The 26,277-nt window shown below is 43.4% G+C and overlaps 2 protein-coding genes and 1 long non-coding RNA gene across 4 annotated transcripts in view; 2 read left to right on the top strand and 1 right to left on the bottom strand.

Moving 5' to 3' along the window:
* Positions 1 to 212: 212 nt before the first annotated feature.
* Positions 213 to 1,896, bottom strand: LOC120022187. Its single transcript, XR_005472592.1, has 3 exons — positions 1,755 to 1,896; positions 700 to 786; positions 213 to 329 (listed from the first exon to the last, which is right to left on the bottom strand). It is a non-coding gene; the product is annotated as an uncharacterized LOC120022187 (long non-coding RNA).
* A 1,995-nt stretch (positions 1,897 to 3,891) lies between these two features.
* On the top strand, positions 3,892 to 9,055 carry LOC120022179 (adenylate kinase 2, mitochondrial). Of its 2 annotated transcripts, XM_038966060.1 has the most exons (7): positions 3,892 to 4,044; positions 5,346 to 5,471; positions 5,682 to 5,792; positions 6,001 to 6,095; positions 6,385 to 6,457; positions 7,241 to 7,445; positions 8,850 to 9,055. In XM_038966060.1, exons 1-7 carry the CDS (start codon positions 3,946 to 3,948, stop codon positions 8,855 to 8,857), a joined length of 717 nt encoding a protein of 238 aa, XP_038821988.1. In that variant the 5' UTR covers positions 3,892 to 3,945; the 3' UTR covers positions 8,858 to 9,055. The 2 variants fall into 2 exon arrangements, with proteins under 2 accessions (XP_038821988.1, XP_038821987.1); XM_038966059.1 differs by lacking the exon at positions 8,850 to 9,055 and having other exon boundaries at positions 7,241 to 7,984.
* A 712-nt stretch (positions 9,056 to 9,767) lies between these two features.
* Positions 9,768 to 26,277, top strand: part of LOC120022165 (E3 ubiquitin-protein ligase RNF19B-like) — a 30,831-nt gene continuing 14,321 nt past the window's right edge. The window contains exon 1 of the mRNA XM_038966036.1: positions 9,768 to 10,062. The gene's annotated coding sequence lies outside the window, so the exon portion shown is untranslated. The remainder of the gene's footprint in view (positions 10,063 to 26,277) is intronic.

The raw sequence follows: 26,277 nt of genomic DNA, 5'->3' as shown, positions 1-26,277 counted from the left end.
AATCAAATCTTTGAGATTTTGAAGAGTGCTGCACTGGGTTTGTGGGCTAATTGTATCAGTGTGAAAAAGACACATTTGAAACGTACAGTAATGAGTTTGACCCAACTTTCCTGTAGCTATCCTATCCCGCCTCATATGTGAACAGCCAGTTTGGGACTCCTAATCCTACTCTAGACTCCACCATGGGTCTACTCTATAGTACTTACAGAGAACCCCAAGTCCAATGACAGCACCCATCAGAAGAACACAGAGAGTCACCAGAACAACTCTGACAGGGTCATATCCACTTGGTTTGACCTTTGACCCCTCCTGAGAATCAGGGTCACCAGCTGAGGGGACAGAGAGAGAATATGAATCAGACTCCCATCAACTTTCTACTTAGTTTTATTGTATGTTAATACATGAAATCATCAAAACATGAAGAAAATGTATGATTCGTGGAACAAGGAACATGGTTTTTGAGGCTATGGAGACAAGGATGATGCAAAATCTCAATTAGATTCTGTTCTGCATGCTGAAAACTTTTTTTCTCACCCATATGTGGTTGAGATATTTTCAGTTTGCTGAAAGCAAATGTTCTCATTGTTTTGCCTTGCTTGCAATTTGCACTGACTTCATCTGACCCACACAACCACACTCACACACGCACACGTAACCACACACGCAGGCACTCACCCACACACACACACACACACTTACCATTAGGGTCGATAGATGGCTGGTTGCATCCGGTTCTGGAAATGGAGATTTCAGAGTGTGTGGTATCATTCACTGTGGATGCTGTTGCTGAAATGTAATCATGAAAGTGTGAGAATAGGACAAAACTCCTCTCATCACATTGGCTGTTCAAGAACAAGCATTTTTGACACTCAATTTGTTAATGTAAAAAAAATCGGCATAGATCACCGATAAAGCATGAGGCCTGCTTAAAAATGTTTATGCCAACCGGCTAAATATAGGTTTCTTGAAAACCCTTTTAATATACCTACAAAGTACTAATTGAAATCCCTAAAATCTCTTTGTGATGTAACCCACTGGGCAAAAACAGGTTGAATCAACGTTGTTTCCATGTCATTTCAACCAAAAAAGTCAGTGTGATGACATTAAATTAATGTGGAAAACCGATTGAATTTGCAAAAAGTCATCAACGTGAGGGTATTTTGTCTTTTTTTAACCAACTTTTAACCTAAATCCAATGACGTGGTTGGTTGACAACTAAACCAAATGCAAATCAAAACTAGACGTTGAACTGTCCTCTGTGCCCAGTGGGAAGTCATTTTGTTTTGAAATAGTTAACAATATGCATTGTCAAATAAAGTCAATACAGTATTAATATAATTTCAGAATAATCTGGAAATTGAGAATGTGGTACTCGTCTCTGAGAGGTGGGGCTGGATGACCATGAGATCAAAATGATAGCTTTAACCATGTTTTGAAGCTATACAGTGTTTGTTTACAATTACGTTGTGTACAAACAATGTAGTACAACAAATTTACATTTGGCGTTCTGATGGGATAATACAGTTGAACTAAGCTCATGAGGCATTTATAAGTAATATTCTTCAAGAATCAATATCTATATATCATTCATATAAAAGTCTTAAAATGTATTTACCAATCGCAGATTGCCTCTTTAACATTAGATAGATATTTATGCAGGTAGAAGCTTTTTGTTGAACATTCTTCACATCCTGAGCATACAGCATGTCTATAAAAAAGCATTTTTTAGTGACATATTTTAGTTTAGAATGTACCACAATTTTTTCCTTCAGTCCTTTGTTGCTTTTTGAACTTTACATCAGCATAGACTATTCCTTCAGACATAATTAGCTATTGCAATTGTCTGTCTTTCAGTGAGTCGAGATGGTTACTGATCCTAAACACTGCTACCAGGCACATATCACATCAACCCAAAATAGAAATGTCTTCTATATGATGGGAACTGAGGGAAAGAAGATGTTGAAAACAGCAGAAAAAAAGTTTCGCAATGACACTTCTCTTTTCTCTGTTTCGGGCATTCATTCTCAACTAACAAACTAATATGTTAGCTATCACTATTAATTAATAAATGGTAGGCCTACTCCTATCATTGGTCATCCATTACATCCACACAGTTCAATCTCTCATTGACATGTAGCTGAACTACATGAGACATTGGAATCGTATTAGTTTGATTAATAGTATGTTTCTCTTGTTTGCTTCTAAAAGCTCTTAGTTTAGATAACTACTGTGGTTTTATTAGAAGTCTGTTGGTTTTCTTGTTAGTTGGAAAAGTATTATTTGAACAATCTTTAATTAGGGGTTTGCCTACAAAGACAGATGTGCCATTTATATTTTATTACAGCGTTAAAAGTATCTACATTAATGCTTGCTCATTAGAAACAAAATAAGAGTTGAAGTTTGGTGTTTGGCATTTCCTCAAGTCAAATGTCCTGGACTGGTACATCGATGACATGATGAAGATACACTGTGTGGACATTATGACAACTCTCAGTCTTTCCATCTCATCCGTCATTCCATCTTTACCATCTAATCAGCCCTGTCTTAATTGGATATGAATTTGATAATGTAATGACTGATCTCCCAGTGTAGTGTGCATAAACAGTGTTCATGTTATCAGGGATCCTTGGGACATCCCTACCCTAAACCCTAAACTCTAAGCTTAACCCCTACCCTACCCTACCCTAACCCTACCCTTAACCATAACACTTACTTAACCCTAAGCCTTAACATAACCATTTAAATGTAATTTTTAATGGGGTGACATCAGAGTTGGGACGTCCCAATGATCCCGTTTAGACTTTTAAACTGCAGTAGCAAGATGGGGCATTGAACACGATTGAATAATTTCCACAGCTAATAGTTTCCTACCATTTGACTACTCATTCATTTCATTATAGAGTGAGCTTCCAACAAACGCCTAAATATAGACACAAATAACAATGTTAATAATAATAATTTATTTAACTTGTATACCGCTTTTCATTACAGAAAATAATATCAAAGCACATAAAAAGCAAAACAAACAAACAATTTAAATGGAGATTGAATGTCTATAGTTGCAGATGTAAGGCTGGGAGTTGAGGCAGTTTGGATTAGAGAGGCAGTGTAGCTTCAGTGATGGGGGCTTTGACCTTACAGCCAGGGTGAATTTATTTTACCTTTACTTAACTGGGCAAGTCAGTTAAGAACACATTCTTATTTTCAATGACAGCGTAGTGTGTTAACTGCCTTGTTTAAAGGCAGAACGACAGATTTGTACCTTGTCAGCTCAGGGATTCGATTTTACAATCTTTCGGTTACTTGTCCAACGCTCTAACCACTAGGCTACGCTGAAATAAAGACAGTCTGACAAACAGGCCCAGAACGCTTCGTCGGTGCACCACATCTGCTTCTCCGACGGTCAGTGCCTCTCCGTGGGTACTGGTCCTCCATTGCCGAACATGTAGCACCCACCTATGTGAAACCATCGCCGCTGAAAATCCCACAAAAAGCAACTACATCTTGGCAGTGGTTAAGAACGAGTCTCTTCTGCCATCTCTGGACACATCATGCAGTACTTGTAATTCTTCCCGACAGATGAAATAATAATAATAATAATACTAATTATGCATTCATAATTATAATTATAATAACAATTAACAAATAATAATAATAATAATAATGATAGATGATTATGTAACTAATAACAATGTTCATTTTCATTTTGATGGTCCCTGACCAAAGAAGATTCATAATTGCATATGCAAAACCCGGATGTTATATCAAGAAACGTACTATTTCAGCAAATCAGTGTGTAGGATGCTTGACTGAGCCATCTAATGGCCAATGAGATGGAAGTATTTTCTGATAAAGAGAGGGTCATCCAGGAAGAAGGCGGTGACACTTCCTTTCTTGGGCGAGTTGGCAGATAAGAAAAGTGGTACAAGGACGACTGAAGTGAACATGGCCCCCAGCACGCAACGGAATGAAGTTGTGTCCGACGTAAAAAAGGGAATTCGGGCAATCCTGCTCGGACCCCCTGGTGCTGGGAAAGGAACACAGGTGAGTGAGTTATGCTAACTTGCTAAGGAAGTGTAGGAATGGGAAACATCTTGGCCCACACTGCCGACTAACTTTATACACCCTGTCCTGAAGTTCATTCTGAATTGGCTTGCATAGATGGCCATCTCTGCTCGCTTGACTAAGTCGCGTGTAATGAATTGGGTAGCTAGATCAGACGAATAAGGAAGTATCATAAAAGTTGTATCTAGCTCGCTAACCAGTTATGAGCGTCTGTCAAGTGGAATGTAACTAATTCCCTCTTGGCTCCCACTATCTGGTGCTGGCAAGTTTGACTGTGTGCCAAGGTGTTGCAAGATCACAATGTGGTACTCGTCTCTGGAGTCGCATGACAACCGTTTGTGTGACGAGTCCTAAAGATAAGAGGGCCCTTTCAACGTCACATTAGGTGACTGTATGCGAATCATACTCTCCAGCTGGCCAGAGCCAACTGCTTTCACTTGATCTAACCAGGTTCAGTTAACGTGTTACCTCTTGACTTCCCTGTCAATAAGCTCAATGAAGTTCTTATTTAATTTCTGGGCGTATGTGGTCCAGGAGAGCAACCGCTTGTGCAGGGTTTTGTTAGGTAAGTATGTCAGGTGTGTTTAGGCAGATCTGGAACAGAAGCTGGTACACCCTGCAGCTTCCCACGACCAGAGTTGGGGACTGCTGTATTTCCTTGCAGTCCTGTATCCATATGTCTTTCATGGCTATAGTAGCTGCACAGCATTGTAAATACACACACACGTACTGAATACATTTTTATTTTTTGCACAGGCTGGTAAAAGTACTGTAGGGGGCTTTCAGACACATGCTTTGAATATCCCAAGTATGTAGTCAGTCCCCTGAGGGTTTGGTCTTTTTTTCTGTTGTGGCACAACCTGAACATCCCACTGAAATGTAAAAACAAAATGGCAACATGATTGTGTCTTTGAAACTACAGTAATGCATGTGCTATGAAGTTAATTATTCAACACTTACTTTGTGCCTTCCCCACACACATTCAGACTCATGTCATGTGTGGAGGCTATGTTCTGTAGCTGAAGGAATTTTGCACTTCGACTGTGCTAAAAATATGGATAACAGCCAGCCATTTTACGATTCAGCACGACTTTAATCCTTTGACGGGCTCCAACCTGTTGTAGTAGTTTGCCAGGTTGCGATGTACATATGCTTGGCCATACTCTTCTCCTCAGAGTTGTCAAGTTGAAATTGAGACGTGACTACATAAATGCTACACCTTTTGCCCTTATAACATGAGGCTTGATGCCAATACCCACGCTCTCCCTCTCTCCTCCAAGGCTCCTCGGTTGGCAGAGCAGTACTGTGTGTGTCATCTGGCCACGGGGGACATGCTGAGGGCCATGGTGGCGTCTGGCTCTGGGCTCGGCAAGAGGCTCAAGGAGACCATGGATGCTGGGAAACTGGTAAGATGTGTAGTGTGTTTTCATGTTAGTTCTGAACATGTTTCTGCGTGCATTTTTGAAATGGGAATTAATCTTTTGTGTCACTGGTGCTGTAACTTAGTGGTAATCAGAGACCGGTTTACTTGGGCCTTTGTCCTAATTGTGTGTTCTCATGCATTTATTTTCACTGCTCATCACTCTGTGAACTTACTCCTGTCAAATGACTCATAGGTCAGTGATGAGATGGTGGTAGAACTCATAGAAAAGAACCTGAACACGCCTCCCTGTAAGAAGGGGTTCCTATTGGATGGATTCCCCCGCACAGTGAAACAAGCAGAGATGGTGAGGATTGGTTGGTGCCTGACTCCATTTTGCTGTCAATCCCCCAGAGCAAAAGTTTGTCTTTCTGTTAGTCAAGCATAAGCAGTGGTAAACATCACACAAAATGAATGCGGGGGGTGTGAACTACGTTTACCCTCAAATTTACCACTGAGCATATGAACCTGTTACCTCCCTGCTCCCATGTTTCATGACTCCCTCTGTCTCCTAGCTGGATGACTTGCTGGAGAAGCGCACAGAGAAGCTGGACTCTGTGATCGAGTTCTCAGTCGACGACTCCCTACTGGTGCGCAGGATCTGTGGCAGGTAGGACCAAATATTCTGCGGTGCCCTGTGGTCTGAGCAAGTTATTATCGACCATTTGTTGGCCAAATAATGTTGCAGAGCAACACCACCTCATCCACGACAAACAATGCTCTGTATTGAAGACACAGCTTCCAAGAGCGGAAGTGATGTACCTGTAGTCCATTGAAATGGTCACATCAGCATGTCAAAAAGGGCTTCTTTGTGTGGCCATGGTGGGATATAGTGTAAGCCTTTGAAGTGGGCCAAGGGCAGTGTGGGTGGAGGACTAACCTTCTCCTCTCCCCCTCAGACTAATTCACCAGCCTAGCGGTCGCTCCTACCACGAGGAGTTCAACCCACCCAAAGAGCCAATGAAGGACGACGTAAGTATTTTGTCGACGGACGTCGCCCTTCCTGAGTCTGGAAATCCTACTTCTATTGTAGATCCCAATCTGCTAACTCGTGTTCAAATGCGTTTCTTGGTCAACTTGCACTTTAAAAGTGTGTGTGTGTTCAAGTTTGGTCAAACATGCACTTAACAAGTGTCTATGCTTGTAATATGACAAAGCAGTGGCTCATTTGCACACAGTCTTTCTCAAGTGTTGTGAAACCCCTTGGCTAGGAGCTTCTGTGCTTATGGCTCTGAGCTCTTGTTTCATTTAGCAGATGAGTTTATCCAGAGCGACTTACAGTAGTGAGTGCCTACATCTCATACTATTCCCCCCTTCTCTGTACTGGTCCCACGTGGGAATTGAACCCACAACCCTATCGTTGCAATGCTCTACCAACTGAGCCACGTGGGACCGTTTCAGATGCTCAGCACAGATGGCTTTCAACACACACGAGGGGTTGTAATGTGTGTGTGGTGTACCCAGAGATGTAGCTCAGTGCTACTGGCTGGGGAAACAATTTGACACAGCTCCAAACCTTCACAAGCCCTTCTGTGTTCATCATAGCTCTGACAAGACTGGATAGGAGAGAATTTAATATGGCAGATGCATTTGCCCAACTTGAGATCTAGGGGGCGCCATCACCATATTTCCTACATTGATCCAAGTCTTTCAGATCTGTCAACTCAAAGGGGTGGGGAAAAAGACCTGACCAGAGAAAGAAACCAAAATTGCCCTTTTCACCCATGAAAGGTTTAATCTCTCTGTCCCCATCAGGTGACAGGGGAGCCGCTGATGCGCCGCAGCGACGACAATGCGTCGACGCTGCGCTCACGGCTGGAGGCCTACCACGGGCAGACGGTGCCCCTGGTCAAATACTACAGTGCCCGCGGCCTGCACAAGGCAGTCGACGCCGGCCAGTCCCCCGACGTCGTCTTCGCCTCCATCCTCGCCGCCTTCTCCTCGGCCGCAGCCGCCACCTGTAAAGACCCGGTGCTCTTCGTCTAAGCTCCCTCTTCCTTTTCTGTCTCTCCTTCACGCTCCTGTCGTCTAGCTTTCCAACTCTCCTTTTTGAATCTTTCTCTCTCGGGACTAGTCTGTGCTCCGCTCTCCTGCCCCTCTTCGTCTCTCTGCTCTCCACTTTCTTCATTCTGTGGTGGGGTGTCTCTACCTTGTACTTGAATGCTCTCCACTACTGGGACTTGAATAGACTTCTCCTGGAAACTACAGAGACTGGACTAGCTGGTTATAATGGAGTGTATTTTCCCCTTGGGCCAGGTATACATATCAGTGGTAATCAAAGGCATGTTTCTTTGTCACATTCTTTGTAAACAGGTGTAGACTAACAGTGAAATGCTTACTTACGGGCGCTTCCCAATAATGCAGAGGAAAAAAAAGATGAATAATAACACAAGGACTAAATACACAATTACTAACGATAACGTGGCTATATACACATGTCTATATAATGTAGCTTCAGTGATGGTCCCTGTCCTTGGATTAAATTGAGGAAGCAGTTGGGAATAGGGATGTGATTAAGAATGAATTACACTTCATCTGAATATAATGAGTCCTGGGCTAGATGACAGGGACAGCTAATGTCGTACAATGTCAGAAGTCTACTCAGGAATTCATTATGAATCTATTGCCTCTTCTACTTTGACACCTTGTGTGCTTTGGTTAGTGAAAGCATGCTACTTTTCTAGAGTATAGTCAAAGTACCTGTCATACAATGTACATTTAGTTCCTGTTAACCAACACTTGTTTTTGTTCCTATTGATGTGATTTATATTCCACACTATGACTAGGCTACCAGTTGACTCCTTTGCCCTTTCCTTTATCCTGTCTTGTCCCCTCTCTGTAGACTGACTTCTCTCCTCTGAATGCATGATGTTCTCAGGGTAGTCAGAAAACGAGAGCGGTTGTATTATGTGACACTATATTGGCCAGTAGGCTTGCGGTTTGAATTTTTCTAGCTTGACTAGATAATGTTAAAAGTATCAAAACAATGACACCACTGCATTGAATGCTGCTTTAGTTCATGTAGTCAAGTTTTCTACTTGCAAAATTATTGTTAATCTACTGCTGTCACCATTGTAGTTCAGCGTTACTTTAAACTTATGCGAAGCCTAACGGCTGATGCTTTTGATTGTTAAATGTTGATGCACTAAGTTTTAAAATGGATGTTGGAAGCCTAATTGCACTATAGATGGACAGGATTGTTAAGTTGAAGAAGGACCTGTAGCTGTCCAAGGGAGCAACTTGAGACTGTAGCTATACGTTCTGCCTCATGCAGCTTTGAATGACCCAAAACTCAGTATTTTGTTAAAATGTTTGTGCGCAAGTCTTTAAATTCACCTGAGACTCTTTCTTTTTTTCCCCCCAGCTGTTTGAATCCCTGCTTGTCCAATCCTGGCAACGGAAACGAGGGAGGGGAAGGAGGAACTGTTGTACTGTAGCACTTAATTTTGGAATCTTGCTGGAGGATGAGCGAGTGTAATGTACTGCATTCTACAAGGAACACGTGGAGCCATCTTGAAATTGACTTTGATTATGTTACCCTTCTAATAAAATGAAGCCGCTGTTCGACAATCATTTTGTAGCCTCCCTTTGTGCTGATTACTACTATAATATTACTTGCTACTAGTGTAACACTCAACTGCCATTATCTCAATGTGAATTTAGTCATGGTTTACTTTGCATATTGGGTGTATGTCTATGGAACTTAATGCATTAGCCTGTAGAGTGGGTAATGTTCATACTTGTCAAATGTGTAATCAGGTTACCTGGTCAGGAAATTCTCTAAATTATTATAGACACTGAACGATGTACTTTGAGGACATGAATCCAAGTACATTGCGCCAGCACTCAATCAACTGCCTTGTTCGGGGGCGGCAGGTAGCCAAAAGCCAGAGCGTTGGACTTGTAACTGAAAGGTTGCAAGATCGACTCCCCGAGGCCCCTGAACAAGGCAGTTTACCCACTGTTCCTAGGCTGTCCATTGAAAAGAGGAATTTGATATTAACTGACTCGACTAGTTCAATAAAGGTACAAAAATATATCTAAAGTTGGATGAAATTCGTCATCGACTGTGGTGAGCACTCTTTAGGATTTGACTTATTTCTGGGATCTCTTACACAAAATAATGTTCAAGTTCCAGGTTTTCATTCCACAAACAAAATATTGACATCAGTTTCCCTTCGTCAAGACCCACCAGTAAGTGCTTTTTGAGCTTCCAACGGTGACGTCACTACGGACGGGTGGGGTTTCCGTGTTCTATGTTGGTAGCGGCACAGACTAGGGTTTTCCTCCGTCAGAAAGCAAAGAAGCAAACTGCGAAGATTATTCTGTTGCGCTCCAAATAGGGGACGGAGTCCCAGCTGTATTTTATATTCAGTCTATACGCCTATATATATATATATATATATATAGTCCATTGATATTTTAGGAATGGTGTCAGGTCCTGTATTGGAGGCTGAGATGAAATAGCCTAGACATAACGAGGACTTCAACACGCCCAAAGCAATCGATCACTGCGCATCGCCACTCACGGGAGAAGACTCACAACGGGTACCAGAAAACGGTCTCACCACCCCGAGGTAAGAAAAGTCTGCCGTATTGGGCCTTGACAAAAATGGCAACATGTCCAAGAGTTCGATTTTTACGCATTTCATCATGCGTCTTGTAGTTTGGAATGTTAGTTTGCTACCTGGTCAGTGTATATGAACTGCCAAAGGTACACTACATGACCAAATGTATGTGGACACATGCTCGTCGAACATCTCATTCCAAAATCATGGGCATTAATATGGAGCTGGTCCCCCCCTTTGCTGCTATAACAGCCTCCAGTCTTCTGGGAAGGCCTTCCACTAGATGTTGGAACATTGCTGCAGGGACTTGCTTCCATTCAGCCAAGAGCATTAGTGATGTTTGGCGATTAGGCCGGGCTTGCAGTTGGCGTTCCAATTCATCCCAAAGGTATTCGATGGGGTTGAGGTCGGGCTCTGTGCAGGCCAGTCAAGTTCTTCCACACCGATCTTGACAAACCATTTCCTGTATGGACCTCGCTTTGTGCACGGGGGCATTGTCATGCTGAAACAGGAAAGGGCCTTCTCCAAACTGTTGCTACAAAGTTGGAAGCACAGAATCGTCTAGAGTGTCATTGTATGCTGTAGCATTCAGATTTCCCTTCACTGGAACTAAGGGGACTAGCCTGAACTATGAAAAACAGCCCCAGACCATTATTCCTCCTCCACAAAACTTTACAGTTGGCACTACGCATTGGGGCAGAAAATCTTGGGGTGGCACACCAAAACCAAAAGCCATAACTGAATTTCAGGAATTCTGTTATGCTGTTGTAGTATATAGGCTAGTTGAAAACTATGTCAATATGAGAGTTAAGGAATCACATACTGATATACTTAGGTTTCTTATTTTACAGTTAATGTTACTATTTATCTGATGTGCATAGACTAATAGTTAACATAACATAGTTAACATTAACAGTTAACATTTTGAGTTCCGCGACAATCCTGTTTTAATGTGTTATTTATCTGTATAAATGTTTTAGGCGATTCATTGTTCTTCAAATAGGCTAGTTGTCCTTTTCCTTAAAAATACACATATATAGCTTTAATTTGAAGGAGCACATTGATTGTAAGGAACAAAACATTTACTGGGAACAAGCATACTCAAGTTTAAAAACATCACACAGAGGCCTCCAATTATTTTCAATACAGCTTTATTTGGCTGTTGCTGTGTCTTTTTGTAAACAAAAATATTATACAGTTGAAGTCGGAAGTTTACATAAACTGAGTTTAAATGTATTTGGCTATTCCTGACATTTAATCCTAGTAAAAATTCCCTGTCTTAGGTCAGTTAGGATCACCACTTTATTTTAAGAATGTGAAATGTCAGAATAATAGTAGAGAGAATGATTTATTTCTGCCCACAAATTTTCTATAGGATTGAGGTCAGGGCTTTGTGATGGCCACTCCAATACCTTGACTTTGTTGTCCTTAAGCCATTTTGCCACAACTTTGGAAGTATGCTTGGGGTCATTGTCCATTTGGAAGACCCATTTGCGACCAAGCTTTAACTTCCTGACTGATGTCTTGAGATGTTGCTTCAATATATCCACATAATTTTCCTTCGTTATTATGCCATCTATTTTGTGAAGTGCACCAGTCCCTCCTGCAGCAAAGCACCCCCACAACATGATGCTGCCACCCCTGTGTTTCACGGTTCGGATGGTGTTCTTCAGCTTGCAAGCGTCCCCCTTTTTCCTCCAAACATATCGATGGTCATTATGGCCGAACAGTTCTATTTTTGTTTCATCAAACGAGAGGACATTTCTCCAAAAAGTACGATCTTTGTCCCCATGTGAAGTTGTAAACCGTAGTCTGGCTTTTTTATGGCGGTTTTGGAGCAGTGGTTTCTTCCTTGCTGAGCGGCCTTTCAGGTTATTTCGATATAGGACTTGTTTTACTGTGGATATAGATACGTTTGTACCTGTTTCCTCCAGCATCTTCACAAGGTCCTTTGCTGCTGTTCTGAGATTGATTTGCACTTTTCGCACCAAAGTACGTTCATCTCTAGGAGACAGAACGCGTCTCCTTCCTGAGCGGTATGACGGCTGCGTGGTCCCATGGTGTTTATACTTGCGTACTATTGTTTGTACAGATGAACGTGGTACCTTCAGGCATTTGGAAATTGCTCCCAAGGATAAACCAGACTTGAGGAGGTCTACAATTTTTTTTCTGAGGTCTTGGCTGATTTCTTTTGATTTTCCTATGATGTCAAGCAAAGAGGCACTGAGTTTGAAGGTAGGCCTTGAAATACATCCACAGGTACACCCCCAATTGACTCAAATGATGTCAATTAGCCTATCAGAAGCTTCTAAAGCCATGACATCATTTTCTGGAATTTTCCAAGCTGTTTAAAGGCACAGTCAACTTAGTGTATATTAACTTCTGACCCACTGGAATTGTGAGACAGTCAATTATAAGTGAAATAATCTGTCTATAAACAATTGTTGGAAAAATTACTTGTCATGCACAAAGTAGATGTCCTAACCGACTTGCCAAAACTATAGTTTGTTAACTAGAAATTTGTGGAGTGGTTGAAAAATGAGTTTTAAATACTCCAACATAAGTGTATGTAAACTTCTGACTTCAACTATATGTCCAAAAATGAAAAACAAAACATAAAAAGCATTATCATGTACAATGTACATTTTACTATAGACTACTGACAACCTATTCTTATCCCTGCTTTAAGGGCTACATTCTTTTCAATACAGCTTTATTCGCCTGTTGCTGTGTCTTTTGGCAAACACATCCGCAAAATCAAGATTTATGGCCCTCGCCCTTCTTGACGCTACTCTTCACACCCCCAAATTGAGCAATCGCTCATCACTCATTGTATTTCTCAAGATGATGATGATTAACTTTAGCACAGAAAAACTGTGCTCAAATGCTGCAGTGCTCACAGGTAATGCAAGTGCAATTTTGCAAAGTTTAAACATCCCGTGGAACACCTCCCTATATGGCTGAAGGAAGACTGCGAGCTCTATTAAACTGGTTGGTGTTTCCAAGCCACTAGTTTGCTTCCTATCAAGAATTCACTTAAGCTGAGGGATCTCATATTCTAGATCCTCAGTGCTGCAGTTGTATTGTGAGGCAGATGGAAACACTTAATTTTTCACACAAAATGTAGGACTGCAGGGATTCAAGGCTTTGTATCCCTTGCATTGTGACACCATTTTCTTTAGAACATCTTCTCTTCATCTCAGATAGAAGCACATCAACAATTGGAATGAATGAACCTGCCCGAAATGACTCCTGTGATCTGACGCCCTGGACGGCCTGGAGGTCACAGTATTGTCCCAAATCTCATTCAAGCGAGAGCCCTCTCTATAACTGTTCAATGTGTCAACAAGAGAATCAACAAGGGTAACAGCCATGCCCAAATTGAGTTGTGGGGATTGTAAAATATCTGATGATATCTGACAGATGTTTTATCTCACCAAAAACATTGGTGAATGTTACAAGGAGGCCGGCACACTGTAGATCTATTTGGGATAATTTGTAATATCAGCCTACAGACAATTCAGACTATTCAAACTCAACTACCAATAAACATGAATCAGAAGGCTTTATGTGATTATGTCATGACCCAGGTAACATTACTCTCTAGCCATCCATTTCATTATCGGGGGCACTGTCACACTGTCATAACGTCACCTGTTGGTCCAGGAATGGGTTGAATAACTCTAGCTGGGTCCTGCCTCGCTTGGTTGTCGACCTCTGGGACTGTTGTTGCTGCCTGTTCCGCACTTTCGTGCCGTGCTGCCGTCTGGTGTTCTTCACTGTGCTCTGTCACTGATGCTGCCTGTGCCAGTTCGTCGCTGTCATGTTCTGCCATGCTCTCTCGCTGCCTCTGCCTGTTCATTGGCTTGCTCAATGATGTTATCATCATCTTCGACTGCATCCTCACTAACGTTAACCCTCTGCTGCTGCTCCCCTGTCGGCTGTGTCTCCTCTGTACTACTTTTCTTCTAAAAGAAAGAAGAGATATTCGTGGACTTTCTCTTCATTGTCTGCAAATTGACATAGTTACAGTGACTAATCGTAGCTAGTAAGCTAACGCTATACCAGCCCATAACGTCAGCTAGCTAGATGCTGTGGCAGTCCTAAGTTCATCAAGTAGTTTGAAAATCGTTCTAGAAAGCTACGATAACTCTGACTATAGTTAGCTAACACTCTATGCTGCAGAGTAACCTTAAGGCATAAACTAGCTAGCTAAGCCTCCCCAATACCTAATTTAACTAGCTAACTTAACTAGCTAGCTAACTAACATATGCTAGCTAGCTAGCTAGCTAGGTAATTCGACACCGTCAAAAACAAACAGTTTACTGAGTGCATACATTTTTTTACTATAACTAGTATTGTATGACTTACTTACACGTAGTCTGGTGGTCTCAACTCTGCAGGCATCTGCCAGCTAGCCTAGCTTCCGATTATGCCACCAGAGACACGAGGCTGAGCTCAGCTGCTGCTATCCATGAGGCAGACTGTCATCTGGCAGTGCACTGTGCAGTAGCAGGCCGGGAAGGGGTGAAGGGTCGGAGTGTGACGCAGTTTCGGACAGTCAAAAGCGTCTGGCTGGCTATGCATTTGTTATTTTATTTTACATGAACTATTTTGAAAAATATACATTATTGATTTAAATGAATAGTACCTAAAGTAAAATATCAGATAGAAGCATATTATGCATATGTGACTCGCGAGGGGGCTCAGATTGAATCAGGGTGGCCGTGGCCCACCCTGGCCACCCCTTGGCGGTGCCACTGGCCTACGTGCTGTCTTATCTATGCATAGTCACTTTACCCATACCTACATGTACAAATTACCTCAACTAACCTGTACCCCCGCACATTGACTCTGTACCGGTACCCCCTGTATATAGCCTCGCTATTGTTATTTTATTGTGTTACTTTTTATAATTTTTTACTTTACCTGTTGTATTCGGCGCATGTGACAAATAAAATTAGATTTGATGTTCGGCCATGGAAACCCATTTCATGAAGCTCCCGACGAACAGTTATTGTGCTGATGTTGCTTCCGAAGGAAGTTTGGAACTCTGTAGTGAGTGTTTCAACTGAGGACAGACAATTTTTATGCGCTACTCGCTTCAGCCTTCGGCGGTCCCGTTCTGTGAGCTTGTGTGGCCTACCACTTCACGGCAGAGCCGTTGTTGCTCCTAGACGTTTCCACTTCACAATAACAGCATTTACAGTTGACCGGGGCAGCTCAAGCAGGGCAGAAATGTGATGAACTGACTTGTTGGAAAGGTGGCATCCTATGACGGTGCAACATTGAAAGTCACTGAGCTCTTCATTAAGGTCATTCTACTGCCAATGTTTGTCTGTGGAGATTGCATGGCTCTGTGCTCACATTTATACACCTGTCAGCAATGGGTGTGGCTGGAAAAAGCAAAATCCACTAATTTGAAGGGGTGTCCACATACCTTTGAATAAATTGTGTATATATCCCATATTATTGTGCATGTTCTGACTGCTCCTCATTCTTGAGTATAAAACAAGTGCACAGTAATCTAACAGTGAGTCAAGGCTGATGATAGAGTACCATAGTACATAACTACTGTGTGTGCATCTGTGTTTGTTTATGTACATGCATGTTGCTACAGTACCCTGTAGGAAGTGGTGAGCTACTGTTTAACACCTCTGAGCATTCTTTGACATCTGTATTCCAAAATGCCCGTCATGTCGAATGCCCTCTCATTCTCAATTTCCTCCTCTCCCCTCTCACTCATTCGTTCCTTGTCCCACCACTCCGCTGTTTGTCCCGAAAGCATTATTGAGGCCAGGATATTAATATCATTCCATTGAGAGAGAGAGAGGAAAGAGGTGACGACATGCAACCATGAAAGCCTGGTATCCAGCTGCTTGCTCTAGTTACCGTCTGTCCTCAACAACTAATAGGGAAGTCAACACTCACTACCCCACAACTATATTACCTCTATTTATTGGAAACACTGACTTCATTTGTAGTCTCTGGTCCCACATACTAGAACTATTATTGTAATCATAGTTTGTTAAGGCCGCTTCAGGTTACAGTCCACTGGAAGTCAGCCTAACAGTCAACCATACTAGGCCTATGTGACATACTGTATCTATCTCCACTCACATGCACTGTCCTCATTGACACGTCTCACCTCATTCTCTTTCTCCCTCAAACTACCCGGCCCCTCCCTGTCTTTCATACCCACTGGTTGGTTGGTAGGCCCTGGTCTGTGTTGGTGGATTGGGGCTCAGGGGGCTGTGGGGCTGGGACCTGGGCCTATTCTCTGCCCCTGTGACGCCTCCAGGCTTCACATTAAACATTCAACAACTCAGCAGTTTGCCTCCTGAATGCTCCTCTAATTATAGAACCTCGTAGCCTGACTCTCCCTTTTATCTCACTGAATCAGAGGGGCATTCATACGTGTGTATCTCTTATGCAATACATAAGTGTGTGTGTGTGCGTGTGTGTGTTTTGGTTTGACGATGTGCCAATGTGTGGATGACTGGGTGTATAAGTATGTGGGTGCGTTATTTAACTAGGCAAGTCAGTTAAGAACAAATTATTATTTACAGTTACGTCCTACCCCGGCCAAACCCTAACCCGGACAACGCTGGCCGCCAATTGTGCGCCGCCCTATGGGACTCCCACTCACGGCCGGTTGTGATACAGCCTGGAATTGAACCAGGGTCTGTAGTGACGCCTCTAGCACTGAGATGCATTTCCTTAGACCGCTGCGCCACTCGGGAGGCCCTTTATTAACCTGTTATTGCGCCCTTCTGCTCTAATGAATTTAGTCTATTAAACCAGTAAACCTGAGTTCACAGAGACCACCTGCTCTACCCAGAGACTCAGCCCAGAGACACAGGCCTCAGTCCTCAGTTAGAGCTCAGGGCTTACAGAGAGTTTAGGTAGTATCGCTACAAAGCAGCTAATTAGCTTACCAGCTCGTCTGCCTACCCCGCTGTCTGTCAGTCTTTGGAAACAACCACACAGTGACACGAATCGGCTTGTTTGTGTGACGGTGAGCTTTAATTACTTAGGCTTACTGGAGTATAGTACTGTATCGGTAGCCTACTGGAGTATAGTACTGTATCGGTAGCCTACTGGGGTATAGTACTGTATCAGTAGCCTACTGGGGTATAGTACTGTATCAGTAGCCTACTGGGGTATAGTACTGTATCAGTAGCCTACTGGGGTATAGTACTGTATCAGTAGCCTACTGGGGTATAGTACTGTATCAGTAGCCTACTGGGGTATCGTACTGTATCAGTAGCCTACTGGAGTATCGTACTGTATCAGAAGCCTACCGGAGTATAGTACTGTATCAGTAGCCTACTGGAGTATAGTACTGTATCAGAAGCCTACTGGAGTATAGTACTGTATCAGAAGCCTACTGGAGTATCGTACTGTATCAGTAGCCTACTGGAGTATAGTACTGTATCAGAAGCCTACTATGCCCCCTTTGTGTTAGTTTGTGTCAACCATATCTCTGAATATCAACTATATCCCTGAATAATATGACATTTACACACACACAAAACATATTTATTTCATAAAGCATAATCAAAGTTGCCCAAGTGAAATATAGCACAACAGTATAATAGGGACATCCCCAGTCTTCCCTTTTACTTTGGTTGGAAGTCCCTGGTCAAAAATAGACCCATGCTTTTATTGTCTAACCCCAAAACAGTGTAACCCCAAAACAGCTCTGCAACAGCAGCAATTCAGCTCTGACTCAGCGGCTTGTATAACAACTATCGGGTCTTTCAGTGGCACACCGGTATTATATCAAATTGACTTACAGTAAGTTTGTGTGTGCGTGCGTGCATGCGTGCGTAGATGCAGTATGTAGGTTCATAGGGTTCCTGGGAAGGATGGAGGATCCTACAGTACTTAGACTGTACAGTTTCAGTGTCTTCCGCAAATAGAATTGCTGAGACTAGGCCAATCAAACTGAAAGCACAAACTGGTCCCACTTAATGTCCAAGAAGAGTAATGTCTCTGTCAAGAGGCTCTGCATACAGTTGACTCACCTTGCAGCAGCAAGCATAACAATATCCCACATGTCTGAGAGGTTTTTAATTCAGAAGACAAGAAACGAGAGCTGCTTAGAGGCTAAATAAGATGTCATTAGTGTAATTGTACATCACAGCGAGCGATTGTGTGTGTGCGTGCGTGCGAGCGAGCAGCAGTCGAGTGGGAGGACAAGTGAGGGAAAAAGCGTGTGCCGATCACAGAACCTAGACCGTTGAGTCTTCAGCCTGTTCATGCCCATCTGCCATGCCTCCTCACTCACACTCATCCCTCTTTCTATTTATGTCTCTCTGTCTGTCTCTCTCTCTCTCTCTCCCAAGTCATGTAGGGGCTACATTCATTTTATATCCCACTAAAATTATCCGAAAAGGTCTAACTTTGGATACTAGATGCTTAAACTATCAAAACCCTTCAAAATATGTTGTTACTTGACAAGAATACTTTCTTAATGCCAGAGATGACACATTTGTTAATGTAATGAAAGTTATATTATGCCATTTACACAGAACAGTAACTGGCTCTAATACCCACACTGAACAAAAATATAAACGCAGCATGTAAAGTGTTGGTCCCATGTTTCATGAGCTGAAATAAAATATCCCAGAAATGTTCCAAATATGCACAAAAAGCTTATTTCTCTCAAATTTTGTGGACACATTTCTTCACATCCCTGTTAATGAGCATTTCTCCTTTTGCCAGGATAATCCATCCACCTGGGGGGAAATTGGCATGCTGACTGCAGGAATGTCCACCAGACCTGTTGCCAGATAATTTAATGTTCATTTATCTACCATAAGCCGCCTCCGTCTTTTTAGAGAATTTGGCAACACGTCCAACCGGCTTCACAAACGCAGACCACGTGTATGGCGTCATGTGGGCGAGTGGTTTGCTGATGTCAACTTGTGAACAGAGTGCCCCATGGTGGCGGTGTGGTTATGGTATGGGCAGGATAAACTATGGACAACGAACACAATTGCATTTTATTGATGGCAATGTGAATGCACAGAGATGCCGTGATGATATCCGGAGTCCCGTTGTCGTGCCATTCATCCGCTGCCATCACCTCATGTTTCAGCATGATAATGCACGGCCCCATGTCGCAAGGATCTGGACACAATTCTTAGAAGCTGAAAGTGTCCCAGTTCTTCCATGGCCTGCATACTCACCAGACATGTCACCCATTGAGCACGTGTGGGATGCTCTGGATCGACGTGTACGATAGCATGTTCTAGTTCCCGCCAATATCCAGCAACTTCACACAGCCATTGAAGAGGAGTGGGACAACGTTCCACAAGCCACAATCAACCGCCTGATCAACTCTATATGAAGCAGATGTGTCGCGTTGCATGAGGCAAATGGTGGTCACACCAGATACTGACTGGTTTTCTGATCCACGCCCCTACTTTAAAAAAAAGTTATCTGTGACCAACAGACTCATATCTGTATTCCCAGTCATGTGAAATGCATAGATTAGGACCTCATTTCAATTGACTGATTTTCTTATATGAACTGTAACTCAGTCAAATATTTGAAATTGTTGCATGTTGCGTTTATATTTTTGTTCAGTATATATTGAAGGAGAGTTTTTGAACCAGAAGAGGAATTTCTTTATGCTTTTTAACATTTAAATGTGTTACCAAAGGGGAAAAAGGGCATTTTCATAAGAGCTTTTTCTCTTGAAAGCCTTTTACAGAATCACACATTTTCCTTTACCTCTGAAAAGGAATCTCATAGGAGACATATGAACAGAATTATTTTCTGACAGTCAGTGTAGTACACTTTTACACAGTTTCCAGGGACAATCTATTTTGTCATCAAGTTCAGCTTGAAGTGACACGAACGCACGCACACACACACACTTGGGTGTATGGCAACTCTCACAGAGTCATGTAGACATAAAAAGGCACTCACGCAGGGCTATAGAAAGCTATCATCCGCACGCACGCACACACACACACACACACACACACACACACACACACACAACCTTATGTAACAGTATAACTTTAGACCGTCCCCTCGCGAACCAGGGACCTTCTGCACACATCAACAACGGTCGCCCACGAAGCATCGTTACCCATCGCTCCACAAAGGCCGCGGCCCTTGCAGAGCAAGGGGCAACACTACTTCTAGGTTTCAGAGCAAGTGACGTAACTGATTGAAACGCTATTAGCGCGTACCCGCTAACTAGCTAGCCATTTCACATCCGTTACACTCACCCCCTTTTCAACCTCCTCCTTTTCCGCAGCAACCAGTGATCCGGGTCAACAGCATCAATGTAACAGTATAACTTTAGACCGTCCCCTCGACCCGACACGGGCGCGAACCAGGGACCCTCTGCACACATCAACAACTGACACCCACGAAGCGTCGTTACCCATCGCTCCACAAAGGCCGCGGCCCTTGCAGAGCAAGGGGAAACCCTACTTCTAGGTTTCAGAGCAAGTGACGTAACTGATTGAAACGCTATTAGCGCGTACCCGTTAACTAGCTAGCCATTTCACATCCGTTACACTTACACCCAGCACACAGATTGCAATTATGTTTCATCATTGGAGAGTAGGGGCTCGTGCCAACGTGAGGGTACAGTGTTAGGAGAAAAAAAGGCGCTATCTAGAACCTAAAAGGGTTCTTCAGCTGTCCCCATAGGAGAACCTTTTCAACAACCCTTTTTGATTCCAGGTAGAACCATTTTTGGTTCCCTTGTAGGACCCTTTCCACAGAGGGTTCTAGGGTTGGGAATTGCCAGGGACCTCACGATACAATGTTATCACAATACTTAGGTGCCGATCTGATATGTATTGTGATTCTCACGATTCTATATACACTGCTCAAAAAAATAAAGGGAACACTTAAACAACACAATGTAACTCCAAGTCAATCACACTTCTGTGAAATCAAACTGTCCACTTAGGAAGCAACACTGATTGACAATAAATTTCACATGCTGTTGTGCAAATGGAATAGACAAAAGGTGGAAATTATAGTCAATTAGCAAGACACCCCCAATAAAGGAGTGGTTCTGCAGGTGGTGATCCGTGGGGCGACGCACAATTGGCATAGCGTCGTCCTGGTTAGGGAGGGTTTGGCCGGTAGGGATATCCTTGTCTCAGTATGTAAAATGTAATATGTAATATGTAAAAAAAAAATTAAAAAAAATGTAATAAAATGTATGCACTCTACTGTAAGTCGCTCTGGATAAGAGCGTCTGCTAAATTACTAAAATGTAAAAAAAAAAAAAAATGTGACCACAGACCACAGACCACTATGCTTCCTGGCTGATGTTTTGGTCACTTTTGAATGCTGGCGGTGCTTTCACTCTAGTGGTAGCATGAGACGGAGTCTACAACCCACACAAGTGGCTCAGGTAGTGCAGCTCATCCAGGATGGCACATCAATGCGAGCTGTGGCAAGAAGGTTTGCTGTGTCTGTCAGCGTAGTGTCCAGAGCATGGAAGCGCTACCAGGAGACAGGCCAGTACATCAGGAGACGTGGAAGAGGCCGTAGGAGGGCAACAACCCAGCAGCAGGACCGCTACCTCCGCCTTTGTGCAAGGAGGAGCACTGCCAGAGCCCTGCAAAATGACCTCCAGCAGGCCACAAATGTGCATGTGTCAGCATATGGTCTCACAAGGGGTCTGAGGATCTCATCTCGGTACTTAATGGCAGTCAGGCTACCTCTGGCGAGCACATGGAGGGCTGTGCGGCCCCACAAAGAAATGCCACCCCACACCATGACTGACCCACCGCCAAACTGGTCATGCTGGAGGATGTTGCAGGCAGCAGAACGTTCTCCACGGCGTCTCCAGACTCTGTCACGTCTGTCACATGTGCTCATGTGCTCAGTGTGAACCTGCTTTCATCTGTGAAGAGCACAGGGCGCCAGTGGCGAATTTGCCAATCTTGGTGTTCTCTGGCAAATGCCAAACGTCCTGCACGGTGTTGGGCTGTAAGCACAACCCCCACCTGTGGACGTCGGGCCCTCATACCACCCTCATGGAGTCTGTTTCTGACCGTTTGAGCAGACACATGCACATTTGTGGCCTGCTGGAGGTCATTTTGCAGGGCTCTGGCAGTGCTCCTCCTTGCACAAAGGCGGAGGTAGCGGTCCTGCTGCTGGGTTGTTGCCCTCCTACGGCCTCCTCCACGTCTCCTGATGTACTGGCCTGTCTCCTGGTAGCGCCTCTATGCTCTGGACACTACGCTGACAGACACAGCAAACCTTCTTGCCACAGCTCGCATTGATGTGCCATCCTGGATGAGCTGCACTACCTGAGCCACTTGTGTGGGTTGTAGACTCCGTCTCATGCTACCACTAGAGTGAAAGCACCGCCAGCATTCAAAAGTGACCAAAACATCAGCCAGGAAGCATAGGAACTGAGAAGTGGTCTGTGGTCACCACCTGCAGAACCACTCCTTTATTGGGGGTGTCTTGCTAATTGCCTATAATTTCCACCTTTTGTCTATTCCATTTGCACAACAGCATGTGAAATGTATTGTCAATCAGTGTTGCTTCCTAAGTGGACAGTTTGATTTCACAGAAGTGTGATTGACTTGGAGTTACTTTGTGTTGTTTAAGTGTTCCCTTTATTTTTTTGAGCAGTGTATATTGTGATTCAGTATTGTGATTTTTTTTTTTGTGATTCATTGTTCCAAACATGTTCCTGCAGAGGGACAGGAGAGAGCCATGAGAGCCATGAGAGAGCCATGAGAGAGCCACGAGAGACAGGAGAGAGCCACGAGAGACAGGAGAGAGCCACGAGAGACAGGAGAGAGCCACGAGAGACAGGAGAGAGACAGGAGAGAGCCATGAGAGACAGGAGAGAGCCATGAGAGACAGATGAGAGCCATGAGAGAGACAGGAGAGAGCCAGGAGAGAGCCATGAGAGACAGGAGAGAGCCAGGAGAGAGCCATGAGAAAACGAGTTTTGATGAGTCATAGAAATAAATGTGCAGAAAGCTAATTGGCTCCCTATTTAAAAAGAAGATGGAGAACAAGCTATAAAGGAAAAATATTGGAATTTTGTTGCAGGTACAGCAAACTAGAGCAAAAATCATTTTGCGATATTGTCAAAACGGTATGATATATCGTCAAAAATAATATCCCGATATGTAACTATCTGTTTTTTCCACCGTCACTAGAGGGTTCTACATGGAATCCAAAAGGGTTCTACGTGGAACCGAAAAGGATTCTCCTATTGGGACAGCCGAAGACCCTTTTGGAACCCTTTTTTCTAAGAGTGTAGGATGAGAGGGCTATTAGCAATTCTGCTGACTACATGACAAAAGTATGTTGACACCTGCTCATTGAATTTCTCATTCCAAAATCATGGGAATTAATATGGAGTTGGTCCCCCCTTTGCTGCTATAACACTCTTACGGGAAGGCTTTCCACTAGATGTTGGAACATTGCTGTGGGGACTTGCTTCCATTCAGCCACAAGAGCATTAGTGAGATCAGGCATTGATGTTGGGCGATTATGCCTGGCTCGCAGTCGGTGTTCCAATTCATACCAAAGGTGTTTGATGGTGTTGAGGTCAGGGCTCTGTGCAGGCCAGTCAAGTTCTTCCACACCGAACTCGACAAACCATTTCTGTATGGACCTCACTTTGTGCATGGGGGCATTGTCATGCTGAAACAGGAAAGGGCCTTCCCCAAACTGTCGCCACAAAGTTGGAAGCACAGAATCGTCTAGAATGTCATTGTATGCTGTAGCGCTCAGATTTCCCTTCACTGGAACTAAAGGACCAAGCCCGAATCATGAAAAACAGCCCCAGACCATTATTCCTCCTCCACCAAATTTTACAGTTGGCACTATGCATTCAGGCAGGTAGCGTTCTCCTAACATCAGCCAATCCCAAATTCGTACTTCGGACTGCCAGATGGTAAAGCGTGATTCATCACTCCAAAGAACGCGTTTCCGCTCCTCCAGAGTACAATGGCGACGGGCTTTACACCACATCAGTCGACGCTCAGCATTGTGCACGGTGATCTTAGGCTTGTGCGAGGGTGCTCGGCCATGGAAACCCATTTCATGAAGCTCCCGACGAACAGTTATTGTGCATTTTGGGATATTCTCTTTATTATACATTAATACACTTCTTTTGGTCCCAAAATGAAGTCTTTATAAAATAAAAGTGGTCCATTTTTGTGCAGTTTGGAACTCGGTAGTGAGTGTTGCAACCGAGGACAGACAATTTTTACATGCTTCAGCCTTCGGCGGTCCCGTTCTGCGAGCTTGTGTGGTCTACCTCTTCGCGGCTGAGCCGTTGTTGCTCCTTGACGTTTCCATTTCACAATAACAGCACTTACAGTTGACCGGGGCAGTTCTAGCAGAGCAGAAATTTGACGAACTGACTTGTTGAAAAGGTGGCATCCTATGACGGTACAACATTAAATGTCACTGAGCTCTTCCGTAAGGTCATTCTACTGCCAATGTTTGTCTATGGAGATTGCATGGCTCTGTGCTCAAATTTATACATCTGTCAGCAATGGGTGTGGCTGGAAAAAGCCAGATCCACTAATTTGAAGGGGTGTCCACATACCTTTTGAATAAATTGTGTATATCCCATATTATTGTGCATGTTCTGACTGCTCCTCATTCTTGAGTATAAAACAAGTGCACAGTAATCTAACAGTGAGTCAAGGCTGATGATAGAGTACCATAGTGCATAACTACTGTGTGTGCATCTGTGTTTGTTTATGTACATGCATGTTGCTACAGTAGCTTGTAGGAAGTGGTGAGCTAAAGTGAAGCCATTCTACTGTTTGTCTATGGAGATTGCACAGCTGTGTGCTCGATTTTATACTGTGACCGAAATAGCCAAATCCACTAATTTGAAGGGGTGTCCACATACCTTTTGTATATATAGTGTATATAAATTGCCATTATTTTTATACTCCGTAGCTATCCATGATTCAACAGTGGCCCTTTCACTTCACCCGCCAGCCAAGCAGATCAGGGAGGGAAGAGGCACCATGGTTACTGTACTGCTGCTGGGATAACATAGAATGTTTATTTCCACCTCATCGCGTGTTTGTGTACGTCTGTAACGTGGTGGAAATCTACTCCAGTTTCATGAATATAGTTCAATGTTCTTCTTTCAACACAACCTGTGGTGATAGCCTGTAGCCTTTGTCTAACGCTATCACTATGGGTCAACCTATCTTAACTGTGGCTATTGGCTGTTATTAAGGGTTGTGCAAGGCAAGAGAGCAAGCAAACAGACAACATCCAGTTCTTTCAGCCAAAGTCTCTTATCGATTGGTGCTGCTATCTGTCAATCACTGACCCAATAGTATTTCAATCAATCATGGCTAGCTATATGCAGTATCTATGTTAGCCCAGCCCTCTGTCTGTGTCTGTCTCTCAGCCTCCTGCACTCAAAGGCTACTACTGGAATCATAATCAGATTTGCCTTGTCATAGACCTGTCATAGACCAGGCATACTTTAGGAGGAGGAAAACAGGCCAGGACACAGTTATGATGCTGTTATGACTCAGTGTGTGTGCTTAGAAGGGGGGTATATATAGGCTACCTTAAAGAGAGTGGCACAGATTCTGAATATCAACCCTCATAACCCTCCCTCTGATTCTCTCTTGCCCTTTCCTCTTATCTTAGCATAACATTACTTTCTGCATACACACTCTCACCTATAACACTGTATCAATACACACATACATTAATCAGTGCTATAATTACCAGTGTCTGCATTATATATATGAGTAAATGACAAGAGTACATGTGTTATTTGTGTGTGTGTGTGTGTGTGTGTGTCAGTGCATACATAAGTGCCACAGTCACTGAGTGGGTCGCTGTTTGCTCTGCTCCTAGTGCACATCGTCATGGCAACCGCAGTAGAAGCGCAGTGTGAAGTGGAGAGCAGCTTGCTACGTGTGTGTGTGTATGTGTGTGAGAGAGAGAGAGAGAGAGAGAAAGAGAGAGAGGGTTTCATATTGACGGAGAGAGACAAAGGAGAAGAGCAGATGCGATAAAGAGAAGGAATGAGAGGATAAATAATATAGGAGCTAATTGGACTGATGAATAAGTTTGCTTCCTCTTCAAGACACATTATGTCATCACCATTAGTAAGTAAAAAAATAAAATAAGTATTTCGCTTTCCAAATGGCTGTATCTTATGAGGAAGTGTGAGTCAATGAGCATGTCTTTATCAGTTATTATGCCAGGTGTGTA

This window comes from Salvelinus namaycush, chromosome 27 (genome assembly GCF_016432855.1).
Source record: "Salvelinus namaycush isolate Seneca chromosome 27, SaNama_1.0, whole genome shotgun sequence".
Classification (NCBI taxonomy): domain Eukaryota; kingdom Metazoa; phylum Chordata; class Actinopteri; order Salmoniformes; family Salmonidae; genus Salvelinus; species Salvelinus namaycush.
Note: the sequence above shows the minus strand (reverse complement) of the source record. Positions and strands in the feature narration are given on the sequence as shown.

Excerpts from the sequence above, each read along its gene's own strand:
- LOC120022179 (XM_038966059.1), top strand. The coding sequence starts at position 3,946 with ATGGCCCCCAGCACGCAACGGAATGAAGTTGTGTCCGACGTAAAAAAG. Across the intron at positions 5,472-5,681 it reads CCATGGATGCTGGGAAACTG|GTCAGTGATGAGATGGTGGT; the intron begins GTAAGATGTGTA and ends AATGACTCATAG. Across the intron at positions 6,096-6,384 it reads GTGCGCAGGATCTGTGGCAG|ACTAATTCACCAGCCTAGCG; the intron begins GTAGGACCAAAT and ends TCTCCCCCTCAG.